This window comes from Symphalangus syndactylus, chromosome 17 (assembly GCF_028878055.3).
Source record: "Symphalangus syndactylus isolate Jambi chromosome 17, NHGRI_mSymSyn1-v2.1_pri, whole genome shotgun sequence".
NCBI lineage: Eukaryota > Metazoa > Chordata > Mammalia > Primates > Hylobatidae > Symphalangus > Symphalangus syndactylus.
The window spans coordinates 13,765,956-13,793,933 of record NC_072439.2 but is presented as its reverse complement, the minus strand read 5'-3'; the positions used below and the strand labels follow the sequence as shown (position 1 = coordinate 13,793,933).

The window sequence follows — 27,978 nt, the reverse complement described above, 5'->3', positions numbered from 1 at the left end:
TAAGAGTGAAACCCTGTCTCACAAACAAATAAACAAACAAACAGAAAACCCCTGGCTACACAGAGACAAAAATAATAGGCGTGGCTCAAACATTAATAATATAATCACACCTATCATTTATGGAAGACCTCCCTGGTGCAGGGGTTGTGCTGTCTCAACGTTCCATGCACCGTCTCATTTCTCCCTTGTCACACTAGGAAGTTGCATCGATTCTTCTCTCCAAAGGAGTCTGAGGATCCGAGAGGTTAAGCAACCTGCCCAAGATGACACAGCAACCCAATCTTTTATACTTTATTAGGTTTTCAAATAGTATCAACTCGGTTTTTTTTTTTTTTTTTTTGGTTGGGGGAGGAAAAAGGAAGTGAAGGGCAGAGGTCAGGAGGAAGCTTTGGGTCCCCTTCGTTCTGTTTTCATGACAGGGGTGGGGGGCGTGGTTTGGGGTGTGCCACATCCTGGCACTTCCTGCAGGACCTCCCTTCGGTCCCCCTGACAGTGTCCAGAGACACGTGAATGCTGGATTTAACATCCTTGCTCCTTGTCCATCTCTGGGCCTCAGTTTCCCCAACTGTATGATGGAAATTGTGGTCTCTGCTTTTTCTCAGGGCTGCGATGAGGATTAGGGTAAATGCCCGTCTTACAGAGGAGCCTCTGCCCCTCTGAGTCAGGTTCTCACCATGGAGAATCTGAGTGGGGCTTTCTTTATCCTTTTCCTGCAGGATTGGATCTGAGGCTGGCGGTACAGGAGGGGAAACTGAGTAACCTGCTGCTCCTGGTGTGGGGGAAGGTAGACCATGTAGAGCTTAGAGCCTGGGCAGGCGTCTCGCTGGCACGATGGTTCATGCCTGTCATCTCAGCACCGTGGGAGGCTCAGGTAGGAGGCACACTGAAGCCCAGGAGTTTGAGACCTGGGAAATATAGCAAGACCCCCCCACGCCCCCACCAAATCTCTATTAAAACAAAACAAAACAAAACAAAACAAAAAACAAGGCCAGCCACGGTGGCCCACACCTGTAATCCCAGCACTTTGGGAGGCCAAGGCGGGTGGATCACCTGAAGTCAGGAGTTTGAGACCAGGCTGGCCAACATGGCGAAACCCTATCTCTACTAAAAATACAAAAAAAAAAAAAAAAAAATATTAGCTGGGCGTGGTGGCAGGTGCCTGTAATCCCAGCTACTCAGGAGGCTGAGGCAGGGGAATCGCTTGAACCCGGGAGGCGGAGATTGCAGTGAGCCAAGATCGTGCCATTGCACTCCAGGCTGGGCGACAGAGCAAGTCTGTCTTAAAAAAAAAAAAAAAAAGAAAAGAAAAAAAAAAACACGCCTGGGTATCATTTGCAGAAATCCAAACACAACAGTGGGATCTGGGAAGAATCGTGCTTCAGCGTGGCCTCCTGGTCCCGAGGCTGATGGCCGGTGGTTGAAGGAAGAAGGGTTTCTATCCAAGGCAGGGTCCTTGGAGCAAAGTCCCTGGATGACACCCTCACCCTAGATCCACGCGGCCCCTCCCTGGGTCCCTTCCCACCTACTTGGCTGGTTTCAGGCTGCGAGTCCTGAGACAGTCCACTTCCCCTCCGGGGGGCCCTCCCGGGTTTCCCTTCGTAGCCAGATTATTACCAATCCAATTCAACCCGTTTGGGTGTTGAAAGGCGCTTTTAATAAATTGTGCGAAGAAGCCATAAACTGTGTCTCTCGCAGGAGTGGCTTTGAAGTCAGAGGACAGGCTGGGTACACTACACCCAGGCCAATGGTGGTTCCCGCTGTCAGGTGGTGTTGGTACTAAGAATGACAGATAATAATAAAACATAATAATGACCCTGGGATTAGGTGTTAGAATGAAGGCACAGTGAGCCCCGGAACAGAGTCACCCACTGGATAAGCGCTCACTAAACGGTGGCTAAAGCAGCTGTCAGTACTCCCTCCGTCCGGAGGAATGAGGAAGGGGAAACTGAGTCCTGGAGCCCCCCCCGCCAGGCGCCCGGTCGCACCAGCCAGCCCTCCCCGGGCCGGGCCAGGACGTTCTCACCACTCGTGCCCTGCTCCCCCTTCCCGGTCCCCCGCCGGACCTCTCCCACGACCGGGGAGGAAGTGGGAGAAACGGACAGGGGAAAAAAAAAAAAAAAGTCGCGCTGAACCAACGCCTCCCCACTCCCCACCTCCGCCCCTCGCGAGCCATGCAGACCCCCTTGTGCCAAGGAGCGGCCCGCGCGGACCTAGGCGTCCAGGGCCCGGTCCCCGTCCCGCCCCGCGGCCCGCAGCCGGGTGGGGGAACTCGCGAAGCCGGGAAAACAACCGCCCTCCCCGCCCCTCGCCAACCCCTTCCCCCGCTGACGCCCCTAGCGCAGCGGGGTGGAGGCGACTCCTTTATATAATCGCGGGAGGGCAGGTTGGTGGTTTCATTTAGGGACCCGGGAGCCCCGCGGACCCGGGCCGTCCTTGGCAAGGCCACCCCCGGGGTCCCTGGCGCGGCAAGTCCCACTGAGGCCCGGGGAGGCCCAGGGCCTGGCCTTGCGGGGGTGTACCCAACGCCTCGCCCCCAACCCACCCCCGGCAGCCTGGGCCGCGCGACCCACACGCCCGCGTCGCTCCTCACTGTGCGCACCGCGCTCCCCGCCCCCGCTGCCATCCTGCCACGCCCCGGGCGTCGGGGGCACAGCCCGCGCCCCCCCGCACCCCGCCCCTGCGCAGAGGCTGGGGGCCTGTTTATCTGGAGGCCCCCACCCCCCCTCCACCCCGGGGGGCCCACTCCCCCCGCGCCCCGGGGAGCTCTGGGGCCAGATAAGCTGGCAAGCTGGCACGGCGCCGCGCGGCGGGGCGGAGAGGTCAGAGGCGGGGGGGCGCGCCGGGGCGGGCCGGACCCCCCCCAACTTGACAAAACCTAATAACAGCCCGGTCTCCCCGGCGCAGCGGGCGAAGCCCCACGGGAGGGCAGAGACGTGGCAAGAGGGGACCTGCCGAGCCTGTTCTGGCCTCCGAGGCCAGGCTGGGGGGGGGCGGGCTGGGCGTGGGGGGGCCGGCGGCTGCGGCACCTTTAAGACAAGGGAGGACCCCTCTTGCCCTCGGAGAAACCAGGAAGGGAGTCGCGAGCATCATACGGGGCTTTGGCTGTACTGTACAGTTACTGTAGGGGCAGTGACGCCGCCGCCGCCGCGCGAGGGAGCGACCAGGGCAGCGCGACGCGGGCAGAGCGAGCGCCGCGGACCCCGGAGGCGAGCGGCCGAGGGAGCCCAGTCCCAACTCCGGGCCCCGGCCCCGCGCGCCCCGGCCCGGCCCCGCGAGGTAAGTCAGCGCCCGGCGCGGCCCCCGGCACGGGGTGCAGGGCGGGGACGGGCGGGGGTCGCTGCGCCCACCGCTGCTCCCTCGGGAAGGGGAGATCCGGGGAGCCGGGGACGTTCCCCCAAGTTTCAGAGGAGGGGGTGGTTGGCAGCTGCCCGGAGGCTGGAGGCGCCCTGGATCCTGAGCGCGGGGAGGGGGCGCCGCCCGGGAAGGGGGGATTGGGGGCTAAGTGCATGAGCTTGTGCGCCAGCCCCCCCCCCATCCCGGGTGCATGGCTTTTCGGGGCTCCCAGGCGCGCGGGGAGCGGGGGAGGGGAAGCAGGGCTGCATTGAGGGTGGGGGGAGCCGGCGTGGGGAGATAGGGGGGCGCGTCGCCTGCTAAGTTTCCAGCTGAAGACGAGGGGCGCTCTCGCCCCCCGGGGGCCTATTCGGTGCTGCGTGCATACGTTGGAGTTGGCCAGGATTGAGCTCCATGGGGGATGGGGGGGAGGGGGCTGAAAAAACAGGGAGGGGGGCTTTGGAAAGGAGGGGGAAGGGGTGGGGTGTCCGGGTGGGCGGGCGGGGCCGCAGGGACCTCTGGGCGTCGTAGTCCCTCCGCTGTTTGCAGCCGGCAGGTGGCAAGCGACTTGGACTACAAGTCCCAGGGTGCCCCGCGCCGGCAGCCCGCCGCGGCCCGCGGGTAGGGGCGGTGCGGAGGAGGGGCGGTGAGCGGCGGGCCGGAGAGCCAATGGGCGCGGACCGATCGCGCGGCGCGGCGCGGGGGCGGGGCCAGCCGGCCCGGGGGCGGGGCCTGGAGCCGGGCTCCCCTCGCCGGGGGCCGGTGGCGGTCCCGGCTTCCGGCTGCGCGGCCCGCGGGCCGGCCCCCTCCCCGCCCCGGGGCCCCTCCCCGCCTGGTTGTGTAACCGTCCCCAGCCCCCCTCCCCTCGGCCCCCCGCCGGTGGGGGGGGTCACCCTCCCCGCGCTCCCCGGGGAGGGCGGCGGCCCGGGCGGCCGCGCGGTGCAGGCGAGCCCGGGGATGCGCGGCCTAGCGCAGGCCGGGCCCGGGCGTGGGGGAGGCGGGCGGGCGGACCCAGATCCGGGGTAATTTGCATCGCCCTCCCCCCAGCCCGGGTGGGGATTGGCCGCCGGCGGCGGGGGGTGGCGCGGGGCCAGGCTCACTGCCGCCTCCCGGCCCCTCGGAGGGAGCCAGCCCAGCCGCAGCCGCCGCCACCGCCGCCGCCGGGGCCGGGCCCCCTCGCCGCTGCCCCGGGAAGGAGGTAGGAGCCCCCCGCGCGGGCGAGGCGGCGGGGGCCCGCGGGCCGGGCGGGGGCCGCGCGCTGCGGCCAGGGCGGGGGAGGGGGCCGCTTCCTGCCCCCGCCCGGGCCTGACTCAGCCCCGGGTGGGGGGCCTGGCCTGGCCCCTCGCCCTGCCCGGACGGCCGTACGGCTCCGACCCGCGGGAGGGGGCGGAGAGAGCACCCCAGTCCCCGCCGTCCGCGCCCCCAAAGCGCGTGACCCCGTCTCCTCTGGCCCGGACCCCCCCCTCCTTCCCCTTGACGCCACCACCACGTGCGAAGCCTGAGCCCGGGCAGGGGAGGGGGGAGCTGGTGGGATCCGGCCCCCTCCCTCCCGCTCCCTACCTCCCGGGCGGGAGACCCAGCCCCCCCGGGCCTGGGAGCCTGGCTGGGGGCTGAGCCGAGCGGAGGTTCGGGTGCCCCCCCAGGGCCAGGGCCTCTGCGGGTTCTGGAAGGCGCTGCCCGGGCTGGCTGGCGGGGGCGCACGGTGGGCCGCGGCGGGAGGTCGCTGTCCACCCGGGCCCGGGCACCCAGTCGGCGCCCACTAAATGTTGGCGGAATGCAGCCAGGAGTTGGCGGCGAGGCGGGGGGAGGCAGCAACTCCTCTCCCCCCTAGCCAGGCGGCGGAAGTCACAGAGGTGCTGGTGCCCCTGCCACCCGCGGCACCCACCTGGCTCACCCATGGGTGGCGGGCTCGGTGGGCCCCCCCACCTCCCTGCCAGCTGCCTCCGGAGAGGGCGTCGGGATTCCGTGTCAGCCCCCCCGCCCCAACCTCAGAACTGGACCAGGGCGTAACCCTCAGCGTGCCGCTCCCACACTGGGGGTGCCTCCCCACCACCGACCGATCACTTCCTATTGGCAAGCTGGTCTGGGAGAGGTCCCGGGGAGGCCAGGCCTAAGCCCAGCCCTGCTGCTGCCAGGGCCTGAGGGCTTCAGGCCGGGGGCGTTTGTCCCCGAGGGCCACCCCCTATGGGGCCCCGAGAGCACCTATCGGCGGGGCCGGGGCCTCTGTTTACCACCAGCCATCGCTGTGGAGACAGAGCCTGGGGGAGAAGGGGGGGCAGGAGCCGGCCGCTGGAAAAGCGGAGTCTAAGGAAGGAAAGAAGAGCCAACCGGGACACTGAAATTTTAATTCGTGGGTCAGTCCGGGGGGTATTTATTATTCAGTTCCGATTGGCTGCGTGGCGGCCAGTCAGCACCCGGGCCCGGGCGGGCAGCCACGCATCGGCAGAGGTCCGCGGGCGGCCGCAGGCAGTGGATGGGTCCTTTGCTCTGTGTGGGAGACTGAGGCGCGGCCGAGGCAGAGCCCAGCCTGGGGCCTGGTCGGGAAGGTTCCCTGGGGCGATCACAAATCCCTGCTGGGTGTTTGTTTGTTTTTTTTCCTTTTCTTTCCTTGAGTCCCTCTGACCTATAGCTGGGTCCACCTGGTGGCAGATCCCTGTTGCCATGTGAGGAGGAAACTAAGGCAGGGAGGGGAGGTCGAATGTGAGCTTGGAAACTCCAGAGGTTAGAGCAAGCCTCGGAGCAGGTGCCAGTGCTGGGCAGGGGAGACTGAGGCGTAGGGGGAAGCAGAAAGCAGCCCAAGGTCACTCAGGTGGAGTCAGAGCTGCCCCCTGTGCTCCATCTTTCCAGCTCGGGGCCTGTCCAAAGTCCCCTCCCGCCGTGTGGTGGCCCGGGGGCGCCTGCGCACCTGTCTTCGGGCAGGGCCGGAGGTTGGCAGTAGAGACTCAGCTGCAGGCACCTGGCTGCAAATGGAGCATCACCGAGGCTTATTAAACCCTGTGTCCGAAGATGACATTGAGGCTCAGAGAGGGCCAGCATGGCTCCCAAGGTCACACAGCACAAGCCACAGCCCTCTCGCCTCCCTGCCTCACTGGGCAGGCCCTTGCTGGCGCACGTGCAAACGAGGCCCCTCTCCAATCCTGCCGAGCCACAGACTCGTCTCACCTTGGTCCTCATAGGCGAGCAGGGCTCTGGGTTTTATGACCAGAGGAGACCGAGGTCACCTCCCCAGAGCCAGCCCACTGCAGCCCAGATGCTCCAAGGAGGGCTCCTCAAGGGTTGGAATGCTGGCACGCTTGCTCTGCGACCTTGGACGAGCCCCGTGACCCCTGCAGCCGGGGCGTGCTGTGTGCCTGGGGCTGCGGAGGGTCCCCCAGCTGGTGCCTGCAAAGCCACCCATGTTGTCTTTTCTTTTCTCCTCCGTGGTGGAAACTCCCAGGTCAGCTCAGGGCATGGCAGAGACCTGAGTGTGGGGTGTGGGTCAGAGCTGCGTGAGACACCCGCACCCCCACCTGTCACCTGCCAGACCATAAACCGCCCTGCAGTAGCCCTGGGCAACAAGGACAAGAGGAACGAGCTTGGGTGGGGGTGAGCATGGTCCAATCCTAGCCCAGCCCTTGGGTCCACCCCAGCAGTCACTCCCCCTCTGCCAGCCTCAGTCTTCCCATCCAGACAGTGGGAAGATGGTCATCAGCCCTAGATTGTTGTCTCAAGAGTTCGCTCAATGGGTCCTTGGGAATGCTTGTTGAACGACTACTGTGCAGTGTGTCAGGCCCTTGGGGAGCTGTCTTGAGGGCTGGGGGGGGCAGAGGCCCCTCCCTGAACCGCCCATGTCAGCTGGACTCCAGCCCTGCCCCGGGCTCCTGTGCGAGAGCTCCCTTGCAAGGCAGCTCCGAGGGGATGAGGATAAGCCGTCCTTCCTCTCAGCCCCCAGGGTAGGGGGATTTCATCTCCTGCTGGTATCCGGGGGCCAGGAAAGGGGATGGAAGGTGCCGTGGGAGGACTAGTTAGGCAGGCCAGAGCCAGACGGACGGCCCGTGCTCAAATTCCAGTTCTGCTGTGCGACCGTGGCCATGCTGCTCCCCCTCTCTGATGCCGTTCCCCGTTTGCAAAATGGGGCACAGACACAGATCCTGCCTTCCAGCGCTGTGGGCGCCATTGCGGCCCGGGGTCTCTGGGGCGATTATCAAGGCCCGGCCTCCCCCAGCTGCTCTGAGGAGCGGCTCTGACCCTTGGGCCCCGAGCGCCGAGTCCAGAGCCCCAGAGTGCAGAAGGCGCCCCTCAGAGAATCCGGCACTCGGAAGGAGCGTGGCCAAAGGACCAGCCCCTCCATCTGTCCCCCAGCAGGCTGTGGACGGCCACTCGGTGGAAGTGTCGCCACCCACGCCTTTCTGGTTTGACTGGAAAACAAGGCCCATCCCACCTATCAGGATGCCTGAGAGAAGGATCTGGCTGGGTTCTGCAGGCCGCCGGGCTCCCAGGCTGAGCCTTCCACCTGCTCAGGCGAGGGTGGGGGTGGGGCAGGTATCTCCAGGTGACAAGCAGGCCTCCCTCAGGGGAGGGAGAGAGAGGTCACCCCGGCCTCTCACAGGCATCTCAGCTAAGCAGGTGCAGCCTGGGCTGATGGCAGGGTGGACAAGGATGGGCTTCTGAGAGTCTGGCCTTGCTTGCCCCAGTGACGGGAAGCTCAGCACCCCCACTGTCGTCGTGAAGCTTCCTCTTGGAACCTGGGCTCGGGCTGTAGTCTGGGCTTCCTGGCCCCTGACACCTCAGAGTGTGGGAACAGGGTGGGCCTCAGTCCCACCCATGAGTTGGGCGTCAGATGGGATCCCCCTGGCCTCCTCATCGCTGCCCCCATCCCCGCTGTCACACTTCCCACTGGGCCCCCGCGGCCTTCCTGCCTCTGGCCCTTTAAGGCCCGGGCAGGAAGCCCCTCCCCATTTAGGGCAATAAATGGACACGTAAAATGGCTGAGGGCCTGTTTGCTCCATGTCTGGCCCAGAGGGAGGCCTGCGGGCGAGGGCAGGCGGGGAGGGGGCGGGCTGGCAGCTGGCAGCCACCCCAGGCCGTTGGTGCCCCCCGATCAGGACACTGCATTCCTGTCCCATTAAACCCAGGCCGAGGACTGGGCCAGGCGGGGCTTGGCACCAGGTCAGGGCGGGGTTACCCGTCGGGACCAACCTTGCAACACAGGCCGCTGGGCGGGGAGGGGGCGGGGGCTGCCGGGTATGGGCCTGGCAGCCACACCTGCACACCAGGCTTGCAGTGTGACCTTGGGCCGGCCGCCCACCCTCTCTGGGCCTGGTCTCCCCTTCCAGCTTCCTCCTCAGACCCCACCACTCACTCCCTTGGTAGGTGAGGAGGGGACTGAATTCCTGGAATAGCATTCAGGAGCAAAGTTCCCATCCGTGAGGGGTGGTGAACAGCCTGGCAGTGTGTTTTGGGGACTGGCTCTGGTGCACATCAGGTCCCTGGGCTAAGTTTGCTGAATGTATGTGAGCGAGACCCTGACCACAGTGGGGGGCCCCTTTCCACTGTCACGACCCCCATCCCCCAGGAGACAGAGGCTCAGAGAGGTCTCCCATCTTGCCCAAGGTCACACAGCTTGGAGGTGGGGGAGCCGAGGCTTGAACCCGAGCTGCTCTGCACAGCACAAAGGAGGGGTGAGAGGTCCCTTTGGCCTCCTTCCCTGCTCTCCCTAGGCAGAGGGTTGGGTGGGGGCCCTGATCCCCTCATTAGACGGCCCCCTGCTCCAGGAAGTGGCCTTCGGGAAGGTGGCTGGTGGGAGTTACCTGCCCAGCCCTCACCTTGTCGTGTGACCTTGGGGAGGCCCCTGGCTCTCACACCCTGCACTAGCGATGCAGCCTCCTCTCCGCCGGCCCCCCTTCCCCGGTCGCCCGCCTCCAGGCCCCAGTTCCTGACGCTTCCTGTGCTGGGGTGCCCTTCTTGGGATGCTGGGGTCCTGCCTGGGCGACGTCTGCTGCTCCCTGTGCCACGTCAGGGTGCTTCCGAGCTCACGGCATAGCCCCAGCAGCTGGGAAGCGGCAGCTGCCCAGGTCAGAGGGCTGCTGTGTGACCTCGACTGGGCTGCCTCACCTCTCTGAGCCTCTCAGGGACCTGCGGAAGACGAAGTGAAGGTGCCCAGTTAGTTTGGCAGGCTGCATAGCCCCCTGCTTCTGGGTATGCCTCGAAGCCAGCTGGGCGGGCCCGGGTGTGGGCTGTCTCTGGTTTATCCGGCGGTTTGCTGCGCCCCTACTGTGCGCCACCCTGGAAGGGTTGGGCTTAAGGGCCTGGGAGTGGCCCGGGGGGAGGAGGGCGCCCCACCTCCAGCCCAGGAGGGGCCTGCCACGGCCTGCCCCTCCGCCGCCGAGTCAGCACCGGGCAGCCCCGGAAATCCCACGGAGGCCAGCGCGGGGGAGGAGCTGTGATGAAAGATGGGGCCCCGGGTGGGTGTGGGCCGAGCCCAGGGGACCCTGGCCGGCAGGGGTGGGGACCTGGCTGGCGTGGGGCCGGGGCTTCCCGGAGGAGGGGAACGAAACCGCCACCTCCGGAGGCGTGTACCCTGTGTGGAACGCACAGTGGGGCTTCAGCACTCGGGGACTTTTTATTGCCAAGACTTTGTGGCCCTCCCGGGGGTGCTCTGGCTGGGCCCGGCCTCCCCTCTCCCACCTCGGAGGCAGGGTCTTCGGCCCTTTCCTTAGGGGAGGCCTCCAGGAGGCCCAGGTGGGGGCATTGGCCCAGGGCGTGGCCGGCAGGTGGCTTGTGTTCCTGGAGTGAGGGCGTGGGTCAGTTGTCTCACGGCGAGTTTAGGTGGGTGGGGGGACCGGCCCCTCCATCATTTCCTGGGCCCCAGCCCCTGGGAGTCAGCCCTGCTGGGCACCCTTAGGCCAGGACTGCAGCCCTCTCTGCGCCCCGGTATTCTCATCTGTAAGATGTGGCCACGGTCCTCTCATGGGGGCTTCCTTGGCTGACATCACCCTGGGCCTGGCTGCATTGAGGGAGGGTCTCAGTGATATTTAGGGGGGAATAGGGGCCCAAGAGGGGGTCCCAGGCTGGAGAGGGCAGAGACTGGGACCCCTGGACCCAACCTGGAGCTGGGATCTTCATACTGGCGGGGACCTCCAGGAGGTGGCTGAGCCATCTGGATTATTTTGGGCCCATCCTCCAGGCCCCAGGAAAGACACCTCTCAGCCACTCCACAGCGGGGACCCTGGTCACCCAAGGGGAGGAGCAGGCCAGGGGTGGCCATCTTGGGGCGTTGGTGGCCTGGGTCAGAGGTCGCCCCCCATGCTGGGGTGGATAGGAGGGCCCGGTCCCGTCTGATCCGGAGCTCCATCTGCTCACACGCTCCCCGCGGCCCAGGGCCAGACGGCAGATGGTGGCAGGGGGTGGACACCACCAAAGGGGGCTCCTCGGAGGCTTCCCAGGGCTGAGCCTTGGGTGGGGTCACCCCCCTCCTACCGTCCCTGCTCCCAGCAGCCACATCTGAGCCCAGCGCCCCACCACAGGCCTTAGAGTGGACGGGGGCGCTGAGCAGCTGGGCCCTGGGCCGAGGCTGGAAGGAGGGAAGGAAGGCGGGTGGAGGGGCCTGGGGAGCGTGGTGGCACTGAGCAAGCTCACAAAGGCCTCTGTGTCGCCCGGCAGCTCAGGCCCCGCGCTGAGGGCCCTGGGCTTTGGGTCCGGCTGGACCGACACCATGCCTCCCTTGTGGGGCCTGGCTCAAGCCCGTCGGCGTCAGAGCCTGCCTGGGCTGCCGGGCTGGGGGACAGGAGGGTCCGGTGGCCCGGAGGAGGCCATGGAAGGCCCGGCTCAGGCCCTCTTCCCAGGGGCCTTGCCCAGGGGCTCTGGCCTGAGAGCCACCGGCCGGCCTGGAGGAATGTGAGCTGTGCTGGGTGACGCGGGGCAGCCGGGGGCTCCCAGGAGAGGGTGGAGGGGTGGGGACAGGGGCCAGAGGGTTGCACAAGCTCCGAGTGGGTGGATGAGTCACAGCCGAGGGGAAGGCGGAAAAAAGGGAGGGGGAGAAAGGGGTGGGACAGACACAGTCCCCCCAGGGCCCGGCGCTGCCCGAAACCTCTGCCCATTTGACAGATAGGGAGACTGAGGCGCAGAGAGGGCCAAGGCCTTGGCTGGGGCTCAACAGCTCAGCTGGGGTGGCTGACAGTTGGGGAGGGGCTGCCAGGCAGGCCTGTGGGCAGGCAGGAGGTGGATAGGGGTTCCCCCGGCTCCCTGCTCCTCCCGGGCTGTAGCCCAGTCTCTGTTAATCACAGCTAGGGCTGAGCCCTATGTTGGGGGCTCTGAGGGGCAGGAAGGGGTTTAGCCTGCGGAGTCACTGGCCCTGCCCGGACGGGGCACACCCACAGTGGCCTTGACCTCGGCTGGGTTTCGGCACTGGGTCCCCGTGCCTGGGCTGCCACACCCCTTCCTGCTGACTCAGAGCCCCCTGAAAAGAACCAGGCCTGACCAGGAGGCAGGAGTCAGGGTTGGGGAGGCCAAGGGGTCAGCTCTTAGGTCCACTCCCGGTTTGAGTTCGGATGCAACTGTGTCCTCATGGTGGGGCCTTGGGCAAGTGGCCTCAGCTCACGTCGGAGTGGGTGCTGCCAGTGGGGTTCGGGTGGAACTGGCGGGAAGTAGGTGTTATGTGTTGTTGTTTTTTTTATTTTTGGAGACGAGTCTTGCTCTGTCACCAGACTGGAGTGCTGTGGCGTGATCTAGGTGGCTCACTGCAGCCTCCACCTCTCGGTTCAAGTGATTCTCCTGCCTAAGCCTCCCGAGTAGCTGGGACTATAGGCCCGAGCCACCAGGCCCAGCTAATTTTTTGTTAGAGATGGGGTTTCACCATGTTGCCCAGGATGGTCTTGATCTCTTGACCTCGTGATCCACCCACCTTGGCCTCTCAATGTGCTGGGATTACAAGCGTGAGCCACCGCGCCTGGCCAAAGTAGGTGTTTTGTAAAGGTCACTGCGTGGCCTCCCCTCTGTATCGGCCGAAGCCCGTGCTCAGACCAACAGGAAAATGGCTCAGATCAGGGCACTTCTCTCGAGCACCTACTGTGTGCTCCTGTAGCACCTCAAAGTGCCCTTTCCTTATTTATTTATTTATTTATTTTTCCGAGACGGAGTTTCGCTCTTGTTGTCCGGGCTGGAGTACAACGGCGCAATCTCACCGCAACCTCCGCCTCCCAGGTTCAAGTGATTCTCCTGCTCAGCCTCCCGAGTAGGTGGAATTACAGGCATGTGCTACCACACCCGGCTGATTTTGTATTTTTAGTAGAGACGAGGTTTCACCATGTTGGTCAGGCTGGTCTTGAACTCCCGACCTTAGGTGATCCGCCTGCCTTGGCCTCCCAAAGTGCTGAGATTACAGGTGTGAGCCATAGCACCCAGCCCTTTTTTTTTTCTTTTTTTTTCTTTTTTTTTTTTTGAGACCGAGTCTCGCTGTGTTGCCCAGGCTGGAGTACAGTGGCTCCATCCAGGCTCACCACAACCTCCGCCTCCCAGGTTCAAGCGATTCTTCTGCCTCAGCCTCCTGAGTAGCTGGGATTACAGGCATGCGCCACCACGCTTGGCTGATTTTTTTTTTTTTAAGATGGAGTCTCGCTCTGTGGCCCAGGCAGGAGTGCAGTGGTGCAATCTCGGCTCACTGCAACCTCCACCTCCCGGGTTCAAGCGATTCTCCCACCTCAGCCTCCCGAGTAGCTGGGATTACAGGCACGTGCCACCACACCCATCTATTTTTGTATTTTTATTAGAGACAGAGTTTCACTGTGTCAGCCAGGATGGTCTCGATCTCCTGACCTGGTGATCTGCCCACCTTGGCCTCCCAAAGTGCTGGGATTACAGGTGTGAGCCACCACACCCAGCCTAGTTTTTGTGTTTTTAGTAGAGACAGGGTTTCACCATGTTGGCCAGGCTGGTCGCTGGTCTTGAACTCCTGACCTCAAGTGATCTGCTCACCTCAGCCTCCCAAAAATGCTAGAATTACAGGCGTGAGCACCGAGCCCGGCCTCAAAGTGCCCTTTCAACAGGCATTCCCGGGGGCCCTCCTGGGAGGGGTGGTGCCAGTGCGCTTGTGACATTTAAGCGTCCAGTGTGGGTTTTGCCGGCATAATCTCATGCTGGTGAGAAAGAACAGGGCATCTGACTGCTCTTGGGCACAGCCAGGGAAACTGAGGCTGGTGGGGGGCAGGAAACCTGACTGTCCTCATGCACAGCTAGGGAAATTGAGGCTGGGGGCAGGACATCTGGCCGCCCTCGTGTACGGATGGGAAACAGGCTGGGAGTGGGACACCTGATTGCCTTCCTGTACAGCTGGGGAAACTGAGGCTGGGGACAGGACATCTGATTGCTTTTGTGCACAGCTGGGGAAACAGGCTGGGAGAGACAGGACATCTGACCATTCTCATGCACAGCTGGGGAAACTGAGGCTAGAAGATAGGACATTTGACTGCCCTTGGGAACAGCTGGGTAAACTGAGGCTGGGGAGCCAGGACATCTGGCTATCCTCATGCACAGATGGAAAACTGAGTCTTGGCCGGGTGCCGTGGCTCACGCCTGTAATCTTAGCACCTTGGGAGGCAGGGGTGGTTGGATCATTTGAGGCCAGGGTTTTTTTAATTTGTTTTGTTTTGTTTTTTTGAGACAGAGTCTCACGCTGTCTCCCAGGCTGGAGTGCAGTGGGGCGATCTCAGCTCACTGCAAACTCTGCCTACTGGGTTCATGCCATTCTCCTGCCTCAGCCTCCCGAGTACAGGCCCCAGCCTCCTGAGACTACAGGCCCCACCACCACTCCCGGCTAATTTTTCGTATTTTTTAGTAGAGACAGAGTTTCACTGTGTTAGCCAGGATGGTCTCGATCCCCTGACCTCATGATCCACCCGTCTCGGCCTCCCAAAGTGCTGGGATTACAGGCGTGAGCCACCGCACCAGGCCGAGGCCAGGGGTTTGAGACCAGCCTGGCCAACATGGTGAAAGCCTTTCTCTATACTAAAGACCCACAAAAAAGAAAAGAGGCTGGAGGCAGGGCATGTATCGCTTTGGTGCAAAGCTGGGGAAGCTGGGGCTGGAAAGGCGCGACATCTGACCGCCTTCACGTGCAGGTGGAAATCTGAGGCTGGGGGAGCAGGGTGGAGCGCTGCTTCTCAAGGGCCTCGGGCTCTTGTCAGTGGGCACAGGAACCCCCGAACCCCCACTCACGAGCGCCCTCTCGCTCCCCACTGCTTCAGGTCTCGGCGCGGAAGATGGCCGGCGGCGTCGACGGCCCCATCGGGATCCCGTTCCCCGACCACAGCAGCGACATCCTGAGTGGGCTGAACGAGCAGCGGACGCAGGGCCTGCTGTGTGACGTGGTGATCCTGGTGGAGGGCCGCGAGTTCCCCACGCACCGCTCGGTGCTGGCCGCCTGCAGCCAGTACTTCAAGAAGCTGTTCACGTCGGGCGCCGTGGTGGACCAGCAGAACGTGTACGAGATTGACTTCGTCAGCGCCGAGGCGCTCACCGCGCTCATGGACTTCGCCTACACGGCCACGCTTACCGTCAGCACAGCCAACGTGGGTGACATCCTCAGCGCAGCCCGCCTGCTGGAGATCCCCGCGGTGAGCCACGTGTGCGCCGACCTCCTGGACCGGCAGATCCTGGCGGCCGACACCGGCGCCGACGCCGGGCAGCTGGACCTTGTAGATCAAATTGATCAGCGCAACCTCCTCCGCGCCAAGGAGTACCTCGAGTTCTTCCAGAGCAACCCCATGAACAGCCTGCCCCCCGCGGCCGCCGCCGCCGCCGCCAGCTTCCCGTGGTCCGCCTTTGGGGCGTCCGATGATGACCTGGATGCCACCAAGGAGGCCGTGGCCGCCGCTGTGGCCGCCGTGGCCGCGGGCGACTGCAACGGCTTAGACTTCTATGGGCCGGGCCCCCCGGCCGAGCGGCCCCCGACGGGGGACGGGGACGAGGGCGACAGCAACCCGGGTCTGTGGCCAGAGCGGGATGAGGACGCCCCCACCGGGGGTCTCTTTCCGCCGCCCGTGGCCCCACCGGCCGCCACGCAGAACGGCCACTATGGCCGGGGCGGAGAGGAGGAGGCCGCCTCGCTGTCGGAGGCGGCCCCCGAGCCGGGCGACTCTCCGGGCTTCCTGTCGGGAGCGGCCGAGGGCGAGGATGGGGACGGGCCCGACGTGGACGGGCTGGCGGCCAGCACACTGCTGCAGCAGATGATGTCGTCGGTGGGCCGGGCGGGGGCCGCGGCGGGGGACAGCGACGAGGAGTCGCGGGCCGACGACAAGGGCGTCATGGACTACTACCTGAAGTACTTCAGCGGCGCCCACGACGGCGACGTCTACCCGGCCTGGTCGCAGAAGGTGGAGAAGAAGATTCGAGCCAAGGCCTTCCAGAAGTGCCCCATCTGCGAGAAGGTCATCCAGGGCGCCGGCAAGCTGCCGCGACACATCCGCACCCACACGGGCGAGAAGCCCTACGAGTGCAACATCTGCAAGGTCCGCTTCACCAGGTGAGCTGCCCGCCGCGGGGGAGGCGCCGTCCTGCTCTCTGCCCCAGCATCCGCCACTCACGGCCCCTCCTGCCTCTCTCCCTGCACGGCACGCACACATGCACGCAGACGCACAGACACATACACGCACATGCACACAGACACGTACACACACAGACACATGCATGCCACGTACACACGCACACAGACGCGCACATACGCGCACATGCACACAGACACGTACATGCACAGACACGTGCACACACAGACACGCACACAGACGCACAGACACACGCACATCACATACACATCCACACACCCACAGACACACACACGCACTTGCACAGACACGTATATGCACATGCACATGTATGCCACATACACATGCACAGACACACAGATGCACACACACGTGCACATGCACATATGCACACCACATACACATGCACACACATATGCACACAGACATGCTACACAGACACACATGCAGACACACAGATGCATATGCACACCACATACACATCACATACACATGCACACACGCACATGCACACCCAGACACTCACACAGATGCACATGCACACAGAGATATGCATGCAAGCACATGCACACAGACACATACATGCACAGGCATACACGCACATGCATGCAAACATGCACCCACAGACACACATACATGCACACACTGGCACACAGACACACCCCACCTCTTGGGCCCAAAGTCAACGAACACTTCCCTGACCCACGTGGCTGTCAAGAACAACCTAGACCAGGCCCTGCCCTTGTGTGTGGACATCCCGGTGGGTGACAGCACAGGCCAGACATAAGGTGACAGCCACATCATATGCAAAGCGTACCGGACAGGGTTGAGCTGTGGGAGGTGGGCGGGAAGGCACAGTCGTTCTTCTTCCCTGGAGGGCTGGTTCTTCTCTTCTGCACTTTTGGATTTGTTTCTTTTTCTGCTTTGGGAGAGGGTGACAGGCCCTCAGGCTTAGGGAGGGAGAGCCCAGGCTGGTGAGCGGTTTCTGAATTTCCCGTGAGCCTGGGTAATTTGCTTCAATCAGCCAACATTTATGAAGCATCTGCTGGTGCCAGGCCTGTTCTAGGCGCCGGGGATAGGCCTTGCTGGAACCTGAAGCAGGGGAGGAGCGGCTGTGGGAAAGGGCGTTCCAGGCAGAGGGAACAGCCAGTGCAGAGGCCCTGAGGCCAGCTCAGCTTGAGAGATCACTGTGCCCCCATGGGAGCCACGGGGCTTGGTCCCTAAACAGCAGGAGTTCAAGGCCAGGCCGGGGCAGTTTGCGATTCGGTCTCAGGAGTCCAGAGGTGGCTGGCGGGGCCTCGTAGATCCAGGGCGGGCTGTAGCAGTGGGGGCAGGGGGCTGGCAGGCAGGGACCTGGCCAGGCCGGGTGACTCAGCACCACCCCCTGCCCCCCACCCGCCCTGGGGTTCCCCCAGCCACGCCCACCAAGGCTGAAGAAAGAGGCCATTGTCCCAGCTTCCCAACCCCACCCCGTGGGGACAGGAACTGGGACTGACCCCTCCCCGGCACCCCAGCCCCCTCCCCAGCAGGCCAGGAGAGGAGGGTGCGGCCTGGACTCCGGCGCCCAGGAGTGCCAGGCAGGGGGCAAAGGGCACTTTGGGAGGCAGGCAGTGTAGCTGGTGGTTTGTCCCTCCTTGGTGAGGTTGGGACACTGGAGGTCTTGGGGAGCCCCTCCTCCTCCAGGCAGGGGTCACTGTGGGTTCGTCTCTGAGCTCAGGAAGAGCAGTTTGGTGGGGCGCAGAGAACCGGGGTCTGCAGAGGGGACCAGGCTGAGCGAAGGTGGTGACCCCCACCCTGCTTCCCTGGCCGGAGGCCACAGGCCCGGTTTCATTCTGACTTGAGCACTGCTGGCTATCCCACCCGACCTGGGGCCGATCCCCTCAGTCAGAGAAACTGAGGCTTAGAGAGGGACAGTTGTTGAGACCTCTTCCTCCCACCCCAATTTAGACCCACCTGCTTCCTCTTTTCCCCCACCCCATGCTCTGGTCCCCCCTCCCCAGGACACCAGCACCCCCACCCTCCAAAAGCCTGGGAGCCCGAGGCCCCTCTGAGTCACAGCAGGGCGTTGAGTAAGTGGGGCTTGTGGTGGCTGGGGCTATAATTACCCAGGCTGGGGCTCGGGGTGATGAAACTAGGGATACCTCCGCCCCCACCCCGCCTCTGCGTGGCCCTCTGGCCTGCTGTGCAGCCCCAGGCAAGTCCCTTCCTCTCTCTGGGCCTCCCAGGCTCATCTGGGGAGTCTCTGCACAGTTCTGGAAAAACCTAGTGGCTGTCATCCCCTCTGTGACCCCGGCCCTGTGCCAGATCTGGGCAAGGCAGCCCAGAGACCTTGCCGTGGGCTTTGCAGAAGGTGATCGGTAAACCAGTGGCCTGGAGGCTGGTAACAGAGCTGGTTAGGCCACAGGGTTCTGTTAGCAAGTTACCACGTTCTGTTGGCTTCAGTGGAGCAGCAAGGCTAGAGATAAGGTAGGGGTCTGGTTGCAAAGGGCCAGGCCTTCACCCTCAGGGCAACAGAGCCAAAGAGAGGTTAAAGTTAGGGACACCAGCTCTGTAGCTGGTGCCAGAGGGAGGGACTTAGGGCTGGAGGAACCCAGAGGGGAGCCAGGTCTTTGGGAATTAGGAAAGGTAGAGGGGCATTCAAGGTAGGGCTTTGAGGGATGAATAGGGGTTTGCCAGTCCCCACACTAAAGAAGTCTTCAGTCTATTGAGTGTGAGAAGGAAGAAACCCAAAGTGGCTCAGATGTGGGGCACAACAGGCAGCAGCAAGGAGTAGGCCAGATTCTAGCCAGGGCTCTTGAGACCCAGGGCTCCCTCCTGCCCTCCGGATCCCAGGAAGGAGTACACTTTTACTATAGATTGACATCACACAATGGGAATAGGCAAGACACCTCCTTTTTTTTTTTTTTTTTTTTTTTTCTTGAGATGAGTCTTGCTTTGTCACCCAGACTGGAGTGCAGTGGCATGATCTCAGCTCACTGTAACCTCCACCTCCCAGGTTCAAGCGATTCTCCTGCCTCAGCTTCCCAAGTAGCTGGGATTATAGGCGCCCACCACCATGCCAGCCAATTTTTGTATTTTTAGTAGAGACGGGGTTTCACCACATTGGCCAGGCTGGTCTCGAACTCCTGACCTCAGGTGATCTGCCCGCCTCAGCCTCCCAAAGCGCTGGGGTTACAGGTGTGAGCCACCGTGCCTGGCCAGCAAGCCACCTACATATTTTTACATTTTCTGACAGCCCCCTTCAAAAAAAGTCAAAGGGACTTGGTGAAAGTGACTTGAAACATATTTTACCTAACCCAGGAGATGCATTTCCATGTGTAGTCAATGCGTACGATCCTCACTGAGCCATTTTACGTCACCTTTTGCATATCAAGCCTTCAAAAGCTGGGGTACCTTTCGCACTTGCGGCGCACATCAGTTCAGAGCGGCCACATTCCAAGGGTTCAGGAGCCACTTGGCCACAGGCACCCCACTGATATGGTGACCGGCTTTGTAGGCTAGAGGCTCCAGGCTAGGCTGGGTCCACGCTGCCCACGTGGGGCGAGACGGGCAGGGAGGGGCCCTCGAGTCACACCCAATCCCTGCCTTCTCAGGGCTCACGATCCAATCAGGGAGACAGAGGAGAAACAAGGAAATCAACAGAAACAAGAGAGACTGGCCGGGCGCGGTGGCTCACGCCTGTAATCCCAGCACTTTGGGAGGCAGGCGGATCACTTGAGGTCAGGAGTTCAAGACCAGCCCAGCCAACATGGTGAAAACCCTGTCTCTATTAAAAATACAAAAATCAGCCACGTGTGGTGGTGCACGCCTGTAGTCCCAGCGTTTTGGGAGGCCGAGGCGGGTGGATCCCTGAGGTCAGGAGTTCGAGACCAGCCCGGCCAACATGGTGAAACCCCATCTCTACTAAAAATACAAAAGTGAGCCAGGTGTGGTGGCAGAGGGCCTGTAATCCCAGCTACTTGGGAGGCTGAGGCAGGAGAATTGCTTGAACCCGGGAGACGGAAGTTGCAGTGAGCCGAGATTGCGCCACTGTGCTCAAGCCTGGAAGATAGAGCGAGACTCGGTCTCAAAAAAAAAAAACAATAGAAGAGTCAGATGGTGATGGCAGGAGGATGGAAACAGGGCTGGGGAAGGAGGTGACATTTGAGCCCAAATTTGACTGTGAAGATCCAGGAGGAAAAAAGAAAGTGCCCCGGACTGCGGGAACAGCACATGCAAAGGCCCCAGCGTAGCTTGCACTTTGCACGTCAGGGTGGAGCCCAGATAGGGGAGTGGCACTGAAGTGAGGGGAGAGTGGGCGGTCCTGGGTGCCGTGGGGTGGGGACTCGGTTACTAGGGTGACCAACTGCCCCACTTTGTCCTGGACAGAGGGGTTTCCCAGGATGCAGGACTTTCAGTGCTAAAACCAGAACAGTTGGTCACCCTATCTGTCACCAAACACCTCAGCCACCGCCAGCCTCGAGAGGGCAGGGATGTTTGCCTGTCTTGTTCCCTGCGGTATTTTCAGCACCTGGATCAGGGCCTGGCCCTCAGCGGGCGCTCGGCAAAGGTCTGTGGCATGAATGAAGGCACCAGGCCCTGGCTGGCCTCTTCCTACCCCAGGGGTAGGGGCAGGATGGAGCGGCAGAAGCCCACTGTCTCCTTCTGCGGTAGGGAAGGGAGTTCATGGCGGGTGCAGTGGCTCACACCTGTAATCCTAGAGCTTTGGGAGGCCGAGGCAAGAGGATCGCTTGAGCCCAGGAGTTTGAGATTAGCCTGGGTAAGGTAGCTCGATCTCCATCTCTCAAACTTACATATATATATAGTTTAATAGCTATTTAATAGGGTGTGGTGGTGCATGTGCTACTCTGGAGGATGAGGCAGGATGATGGCTTGAGCCCAGGAGTTCGAGGCTGCAGGGAACTGTGATCACACCACTGCCCTCCAGCCTGGGGGACAAAGCCAGACCCTGCCTCTCTTTTTTTTTTTGGAGACAGTCTCATTCTGTCACCGAGGCTGGAGGGCAGTGGCGTGATCTTGGCTCACTGCAACCTCCACCTCCCAAGTAGCTGGGATTATAGGCCTGCGCCACCATGCCTGGCAAATTTTTTTTTTGAGACGGAGTTTCGCTCGTATTGCCGCAAACTCCGCCTCCCAGATTCAAGCGATCCTCCTGCCTCAGCCTTCCTAATAGCTGGGATTACAGGTGCCTGCCACCATGCCTGGCTAATTTTTTTTTTTTTTTTTTTTTTTTTTTTTTAGTAGAGACAGGGTTTCACCGTGTTGATCAGGCTGGTCTTGAACTCCTGGCTTCAATTGATCTGCCTTCTTCGACCTCCCAAAGTGCTGGGATTACAGGCCTGAGCCACCGCGCCTGGCCTAGACCTTGTCTCTTAAAAAGTTAAAAAAGGAAAGGAAACGGGGTTCAGAGAGGCTTAGCGTTTTCCCAAGGCCACACAGCACTCGGGGTCCGAGGCCCTCTTTAGGTGTTCAGAATGCGAAATCGCCCCCACTCGTCCTGTTTTTCGAGGGACCGTCCCCATCGGGGCACCGAAACTTCCGGTGCACGGTCCGTGTTCTGCAAGGGTGATCCAGGGCCTGCGGCGTCCGTGAGCGTCCCTGGGCGGGGATCGGGGGTCCCCGGCCCCACTGACCGTGCCCGCCCCGTGCCCCGTCCACAGGCAGGACAAGCTGAAGGTGCACATGCGGAAGCACACGGGCGAGAAGCCGTACCTGTGCCAGCAGTGCGGCGCCGCCTTTGCCCACAACTACGACCTGAAGAACCACATGCGCGTGCACACGGGCCTGCGCCCCTACCAGTGCGACAGCTGCTGCAAGACCTTCGTCCGCTCCGACCACCTGCACAGACACCTCAAGAAAGACGGCTGCAACGGCGTCCCCTCGCGCCGCGGCCGCAAGCCCCGCGTCCGGGGCGGAGGGCCCGACCCCAGCCCGGGGGCCACCGCGACCCCCGGCGCCCCCGCCCAGCCCAGCTCCCCCGACGCCCGGCGCAACGGCCAGGAGAAGCACTTTAAGGACGAGGACGAGGACGAGGACGTGGCCAGCCCCGACGGCTTGGGCCGGTTGAATGTAGCGGGCGCCGGTGGAGGAGGTGACAGCGGAGGTGGCCCCGGGGCCGCCACCGACGGTAACTTCACAGCCGGACTCGCCTAAAAACCAAAAAGAGAAAACAGAAACCCGAGAAAGAGAGAGACAGAGAGAGAGAAAAAAAATCACCCACCACCCCCCCAAAAACACAAAAAAAGAAAATCTATCTATATACAGATATCTATATCTATATATATATATACAGATATATATATATGACGCGTCACAGAATCTAGGGTAGCGCTTTCTCAGATTTCCCTCCTTTCTGACGTTTTTCTCCCTCCGCAGGGGCCCCGGCCCTCCCTGGCTCCCCTTCCCCCCCACCACCCCATCGCTGGGTTTCGGGGCTTGGTTTGGGGTTTTTTGTAGGACACAAGGAATCCGAGACCCCGCACAGCCCCCTGGGCACCCGGCATGGGGCCTGGGGCCCGATCCGAGGCTCTGGGCTGGGGGGAGGGTAGACGTGGGGGGGCTGGGGGGGGGGTCTGGGGTGGGCTTTTAATTTCCTCCCCTCGCTGGTTTCTATGAGTCTTTCAGACAAGACCTTAAATGATTTCTGTCTGCTCTGAGCGGACGTTAAAATGGGCCCCCGTTCCCCGACCCGCACCCTCCTTCCTCAGGGCACTTACTAAGGGAGGGGTCTCCCTCTCCATCTCCCCAATGACCTCCCCGCCTCCAACCCTGCCTGCGGCCTCCCCTCCTCGCCCACCCCACGTCTCCTGGCCACTAAGACACAAACCTATTTATTTCTAGGCCTGGAGAAAGGAGATCGGACTGGGGTTCCCGGTGGGGCGCCAGGATGGCTCCTGGGGGGGCTCCTGCCGCCTTCCTTCACGGCACTTACAACCGGCGGGACCCCCAGGGACCACCCCTCAGGGCGCCCCCCACCCCCGCCCGGTCCACCTGGACCCCCACGTTTGGAGATTCAAAACTTCTGTCTTCGTCCTCTCCCCCGAGCCCCCTCTCCCAAATTTTTAAAGCACTTTTTAGATTTTTTTTTCTCTTTCCTCCTTAAAAACAAAATTTATATATAGATATATATATATATATATATAAATAATATACTTTTCCTCAGAGGAGCAGGCAACAGTGTGGGATAAACAGAGTCATGATCAGAGGAAGCCCAGGGTCTGGTGATGGCAGGGATGGGGGGAGAGAGAGAAAATCCACAAGTTCCAATGTCACAAAAGCAATAAAACAAACTAGAAAAAAAAAGGTTTTACAAAATGAAAGGAAGGAAAAAAAAAAAAGGCAACCAACCACATTAGAAGTCTTGGCACTTTGTAACGGAACGGGTACTACACTTTATCTTAATTCTTAATTTAAAAACATGTTTACAAGTTACAACCAACTTCTATGAAAAGTTGAAAAGACAAAAAAAAAAAAAAGCGAGCGAGAGAGAGCGAGAGAGAGAGCGAGAGCAGAAGAAATTCCTAAAAGTCGATTTATTTTTGTACAAAATAATAAAAAAAAAAACCCACCACAAACGTAGAATCCACTTCTGTTCCCCAAAAAGCGAGAAGGGGGGTTCAGGAGGAAGCCATCGCAGGGGACCTGGGAGAGGCCCCGAGGTGTTTGTGCTTCACCCCCGGACGTCAGCCTCGAAGGCAGGACTGTGGGGTGTTCGTGCTGTGTTCCCCCCGCCCCCCCTTTCTGTCCCCTTTTTTGGTTCTGACGTGAAGAGGTCTTAGCGTCCGCTTCTGTCCACGGGGTCTCTCCTTCCTCCTCCCTAGCTCAGGGATGGGCCTTCCAGCCGGAGCACCCCGATCCCCATCCGGCACCCCCCAATCCCCCAGCACGCCTATCCTCCCGCATGGCCACCAAGGAGCTGGACCTTGGATGCGCCTGCCCTGTTGAGGTGGGTGACAGGGGCCCCCCACCTCCAGGGCCTTAGAACCACCGCCCCCCTCCCCACCCCAGGTACCCCTATTTTTACTCAAAGGCACTGACTGTAATCCAGGGGGACTGGGACCTGCCTCCCCCCAACCTCTGGCTCCCACAAGGCCCGGTGTTGACCGAGCCACAGGCCACGGACAGGGGCCAGGGTTGGTGAGACTATGTCGCCAGATGCCAGGACGCCCTCACCCCTTTTGCATATGCAATGCCTAGCATGGGACCCCGAAAATAGACGCTCTGCTGCACTGAGACTTCTTGTCAATGCCCAACCAGGGGGGAGTGTCTCCCTGCCCCCGACCCCCCCCCATACCCCCTTCTCTGTGACACACACATCTTCTCGTCTCTTTTTCTTTCATTGTTAAAGGGAAGCTTTTTAAGAAGGCGATTTTCATATTGTTTCTACAGGATGGTTTTGGTTCCCTTCCCTTCCCACCCCCCCTTAAGCCTGTCAGCCCCCTCCAAATGTCTCAGGATCCCCCGTCTCCCCTGGGGCTGGGTGACAGCACCCCGGCTGCGTTCACACCCCAGTGTCACAGGGCGAGCTGTTCTGGAGAGAACCATCTGTCGTGGCTGAGCAGGGAGCTTGAACACCCAGGCCAGGGACACCCCTCCCCAGCTCCCAGAGAGGCCCCCTGAGGGGTGAGCCCTCGTTCCACCTTCCCCTATCCATGCACCCCCTCGCAATAAAACCAACTCTAAAATCACAGCTGTCGTCCTAGCCAGTGGGGGCGACCGGACTTGGGGGGTGGAGCCCTCTGGGACTTCCGTAGGAACAAGGGCTGCGGCCCACCGCGACACTTACACAGACCTCGGGGATTGCACTAAACCCTCGTTCCTAGCTCCGCACCCAGCTTCGCCTGTCCTGCCCGCCCACTTTGCCTTAACTGCCCGCCCGTCCTGGGGGCCACAGCCTCTGCATGGGCCCAGAGCCGGGACCCCCCAGCCCAGCCCCGCCCAGCCCCGCCCTCCCCAGACTCCGCGCAATCACATACTGTATATAGACGTGAATCGATTTTATTTTTATTCTTTAAATTAAGGTCGTGATAAAGTGTTGCCAAAGATACCTGCTGAATTCTCGCGTTTCAGGAAACAAACAAACAAAAAAAAATGATATTTGAGGAGGGTCGTGTTGACTCCATAAGAAAAGGACACAGCTCAAAGCTTTTTTGTTTGGTTGTTTGGGGTTTTTTTGTGTTTTCTTTTTTTGGGTGTTTTTTTTTTTTAACTGCCTGGTACAAAAAAAAAAAAAGAAAAAAAAAAGAGAAACAATGCGAAATTGTTATTTCCATTCTCATGGTGAAGTTGCGTGGACGCGTGTGTGCGTGTGTGCAAGAGAGCGGGAGTGAGGTCCAGGCTGGGGTTGAGGGGCTTCAGGCGGGGGCGCCCGGGGGCCGGGGAGGTGGCCGGGCCGGAGCCCCTGTCTGCAGTGGCCCCCAGCCTGCCGGGCCCAAGAGAGAGAGAGAAGCATCTTTGCTACTAGCTGTTGCTGCTACCTGCCTCTGCCCCCCGACACCCCCCCCCACCTTTTGAGATTAAGGAAAAAAAAAAAAGTCAAAAAAGTTTTTTAAAATGAAAAAAAAAAAAATTATAAACCAGTGAATGTAAAATGCCGGAGCAGGCCCAGCCTGGCATGGGTGTGGGCCTGCAGCCAGCCAGGCTCGAGTGGGCGATACCAAAGTCTGCACCCCCCCCCCACCATTGTGGCCATGGAGTCCTGTCAATGTCTTTTTGCTTCCTTCCGAGGGGGGTCCCCAGCCTCTTCCAGGGTCTTCCCCTGGAAGTGGGCGGCTGCAGGGAAGGTGGGGGATGGGGGTCTTTGCACGATTCAGACCCCGGGGCCGTGGCAGGAGCGGTCACTTCACAGGCGGTGACACTGAGGCAGGGGCCTCAGGGTGCCCCCTCCCGCCAGGCAGCCAGAATGGTTGGAGGCAAGACAGAGAGAATGAAAGGAAAAACAGAAGAAAAAAATATATTAAAAATCAACAAAAAAAAGCAAAAATCCTATTTTTTGAGAAAGAAAGATATTTATATTTGCAGTTTTATTTTAAAAAGTTATTTAAGTTGAAGCAGCCTTCCCGGAGGTGATGGGGCGGGGGGGTGGGTGGCTGGCGCAGGACGGGTCGGGGCCTGGAGGCTGGGGGGGCCCCAGGAGCTACAACCTCAGAGTTAAGACTAGCTCGCATTAAATACATAGATTTACAAGGGGGGGGGTGGGGGGACCGAGGCCAGGAGGTGGAGGGGGCCGGAGAGACCCCCATCCCTCGCCGGGGCTGCCTGGAGGCTGTGGACCAGGATCCGATGCCCAGGTCCCGCCCCCCACCCCACCCCAGGCCCAGAATCGAGGTGCCTTGGACTTTGGAGGGGCCAGGCCTGGTGAATGGGGGGCGGGGCGGCGCCCTCAGGGTACAGAGCACAGATAGACATTCCAGAGACTGTATTCGAGAGTCTTTATAAAGTGTGGGAGATTAAAAAAAAAAACAAACTGATAAAAATGCACTTTTTGGGAGTGGGGAGGGAGAAGCTTTAAAAGTAATAAAAAACAAACACAAAAGATGAAAAAATAAAAAAATTCATTTTTCTTGTACATAAAAAAAAAAGAACCACTAAACGCAGCCTGTTACGACCGCTGCCGCCTCAGTCGCCTCATTTGATGTTCTCTGTGTTTTGTTCGGGGGAGGCTGGGGAACAGGGATGGGGGGCTTGGGGGGGTTCCCTTTTTCCCCTTTTGGCCCTGAAGAGACTGGGTGGGTTGAGCGCCTCGTCCACACCACACCTTTGGACCCAGGGTGACCGGATCCTGGGTCCCCAGGAGAGAAGCCCCAGGTCCCCGACCCTTCCTGCTCTTCTTGCCCTGCCTTGGAAGCCAGGCCCATCTCTCTGGGGTCCACCTGTCGCATGGCGGGGAGGCCGGGTGTGGACGGTGACCCAGAGCACCGGGGTGGGGGGTGAGTGTCCGAGGAGTACCCAGGTCCAGAGGCCCCTCTTGCGGGGAAGGTGACCCACAGCCCCTGGCGCGGGCAGGCAGCTGGCACAGGATAAGGCCAGAGGGGCAGCAGGGAGAACCGACTGGGCGGGTTGTCAGCAGAATCCAGGGCTGGGCCCTGGGCACCGCTGACTCCAAGCTTTCCCGAGGCCCCAGGCGGGGTAGCCTCACCTGGGGGCCACCTGACTCTGCTAGAGGACCCCAGGGTGCTGCCCCATGCCAGGCCCCAGGGATATGAGCCAGGATCTGGAGCTGGAAGCCTCAGCTAGCTGCAGCCCCTACCTCTGGGCAGGGTCTCTGAGGGACAGCCTCCTCCTTCCTTCTGTCCTCCAACCAGACTCGGCCCATGTCCAAGGAATCTGTCCAGGCCAGCAAAGGTGGGGATGGGGCCAGCCCCAAGGGATGGATGAGGCACTCATGGAAGCAGATGGCACAGTGAGGCACCAGTGGCTGCACTGAGCCAGGCACTGGGTCCACTTAGAACCCCAGCTCCTCCTCTGTGGATTGGGCTCTTCCTAGTAGCCACAGGAAATCAACAAAACCTGGCCCAGCCCTTGCCAGGAAACACCACAGAGGCCACAGGACGAAGTCTGAGGGCCTCCGGGTCCTTGTGTGGACCCCATGCTAAAGCCCCATACCTGTGCGAGGCCACCCATGAACCTGCTGCAGCCAGAATTCATGCCCAAGTCCCCGACTTGGGCTGGAGCAGGGTTGGGGGTCAGCGGTTCTACAGCCGTGTCCTGAGCCCCCTGCACCTGGGACCCTCAGGGCACACTGAGGCCTCTGCTCAGAGGTCCCACGTTGGGAAGCTGAAGGAGCCGCAGCCTCAGGACCACAAGCCAGGGCTAGGTGCTTCCTAACCTCTGTGCTTCAGAGAGGGCCGGGAGTGGTGGCTCATGCCTGTAATCCCAGCACTTTGGGAGGCTGAGGAGGGAGGATTACTTGAGCCCAGGAGTTCGAGACCAGCCAGAAAAACAAGGTGAAACCACGTCTCTGCAAAAAATACAAAAATTAGCCAGGTGTGGTTGTGCACGCCTGTGGTCTCAGCTACTCTGGAGGCTGAGGCAGAAGGATTGCTTGAGCCCAGGAGGTTGAGGCTGCAGTGAGCTATGACTGCACCACTGCACTCCAGCCTGGGCGACAAAGTGAGACCCTCTCTCAAAAATA

General features: G+C 61.2%; 2 protein-coding genes across 4 annotated transcripts; both read left to right on the top strand.

Annotated features, from left to right (window-relative positions):
• Positions 1-3,007: 3,007 nt before the first annotated feature.
• Positions 3,008-26,474, top strand: ZBTB7A (zinc finger and BTB domain containing 7A). Of its 3 annotated transcripts, none has more exons than XM_055247284.2 (3): positions 3,008-3,276; positions 14,550-15,826; positions 21,506-26,474. In XM_055247284.2, exons 2-3 carry the CDS (start codon positions 14,565-14,567, stop codon positions 21,996-21,998), a joined length of 1,755 nt encoding a protein of 584 aa, XP_055103259.1. In that variant the 5' UTR covers positions 3,008-3,276; positions 14,550-14,564; the 3' UTR covers positions 21,999-26,474. The 3 variants fall into 3 exon arrangements, with proteins under 3 accessions (XP_055103259.1, XP_055103260.1, XP_055103262.1); XM_055247285.2 differs by lacking the exon at positions 3,008-3,276 and adding an exon at positions 4,092-4,528; XM_055247287.2 differs by lacking the exon at positions 3,008-3,276 and adding an exon at positions 4,594-5,684.
• LOC134732825 (putative uncharacterized protein UNQ9165/PRO28630) lies at positions 25,435-27,745 on the top strand. Its single transcript, XM_063619949.1, has 4 exons — positions 25,435-25,490; positions 25,572-25,627; positions 26,638-26,773; positions 27,239-27,745. Exons 1-4 carry the CDS (start codon positions 25,435-25,437, stop codon positions 27,669-27,671), a joined length of 681 nt encoding a protein of 226 aa, XP_063476019.1. The 3' UTR covers positions 27,672-27,745.
• The last annotated feature ends 233 nt before the right edge of the window (positions 27,746-27,978 follow it).

Bases quoted from the DNA above. Each gene is read 5' to 3' on its own strand.
- ZBTB7A (XM_055247284.2), top strand. From the start codon at position 14,565: ATGGCCGGCGGCGTCGACGGCCCCATCGGGATCCCGTTCCCCGACCAC. The intron at 15,827-21,505 runs GTGAGCTGCCCG...CCCCGTCCACAG, and splicing joins TGCAAGGTCCGCTTCACCAG to GCAGGACAAGCTGAAGGTGC.
- LOC134732825 (XM_063619949.1), top strand. From the start codon at position 25,435: ATGCCGGAGCAGGCCCAGCCTGGCATGGGTGTGGGCCTGCAGCCAGCC. The intron at 25,628-26,637 runs GTGGGGGATGGG...CTGGGTCCCCAG, and splicing joins AGTGGGCGGCTGCAGGGAAG to GAGAGAAGCCCCAGGTCCCC. The intron at 26,774-27,238 runs GTGAGTGTCCGA...TCATGGAAGCAG, and splicing joins CCAGAGCACCGGGGTGGGGG to ATGGCACAGTGAGGCACCAG.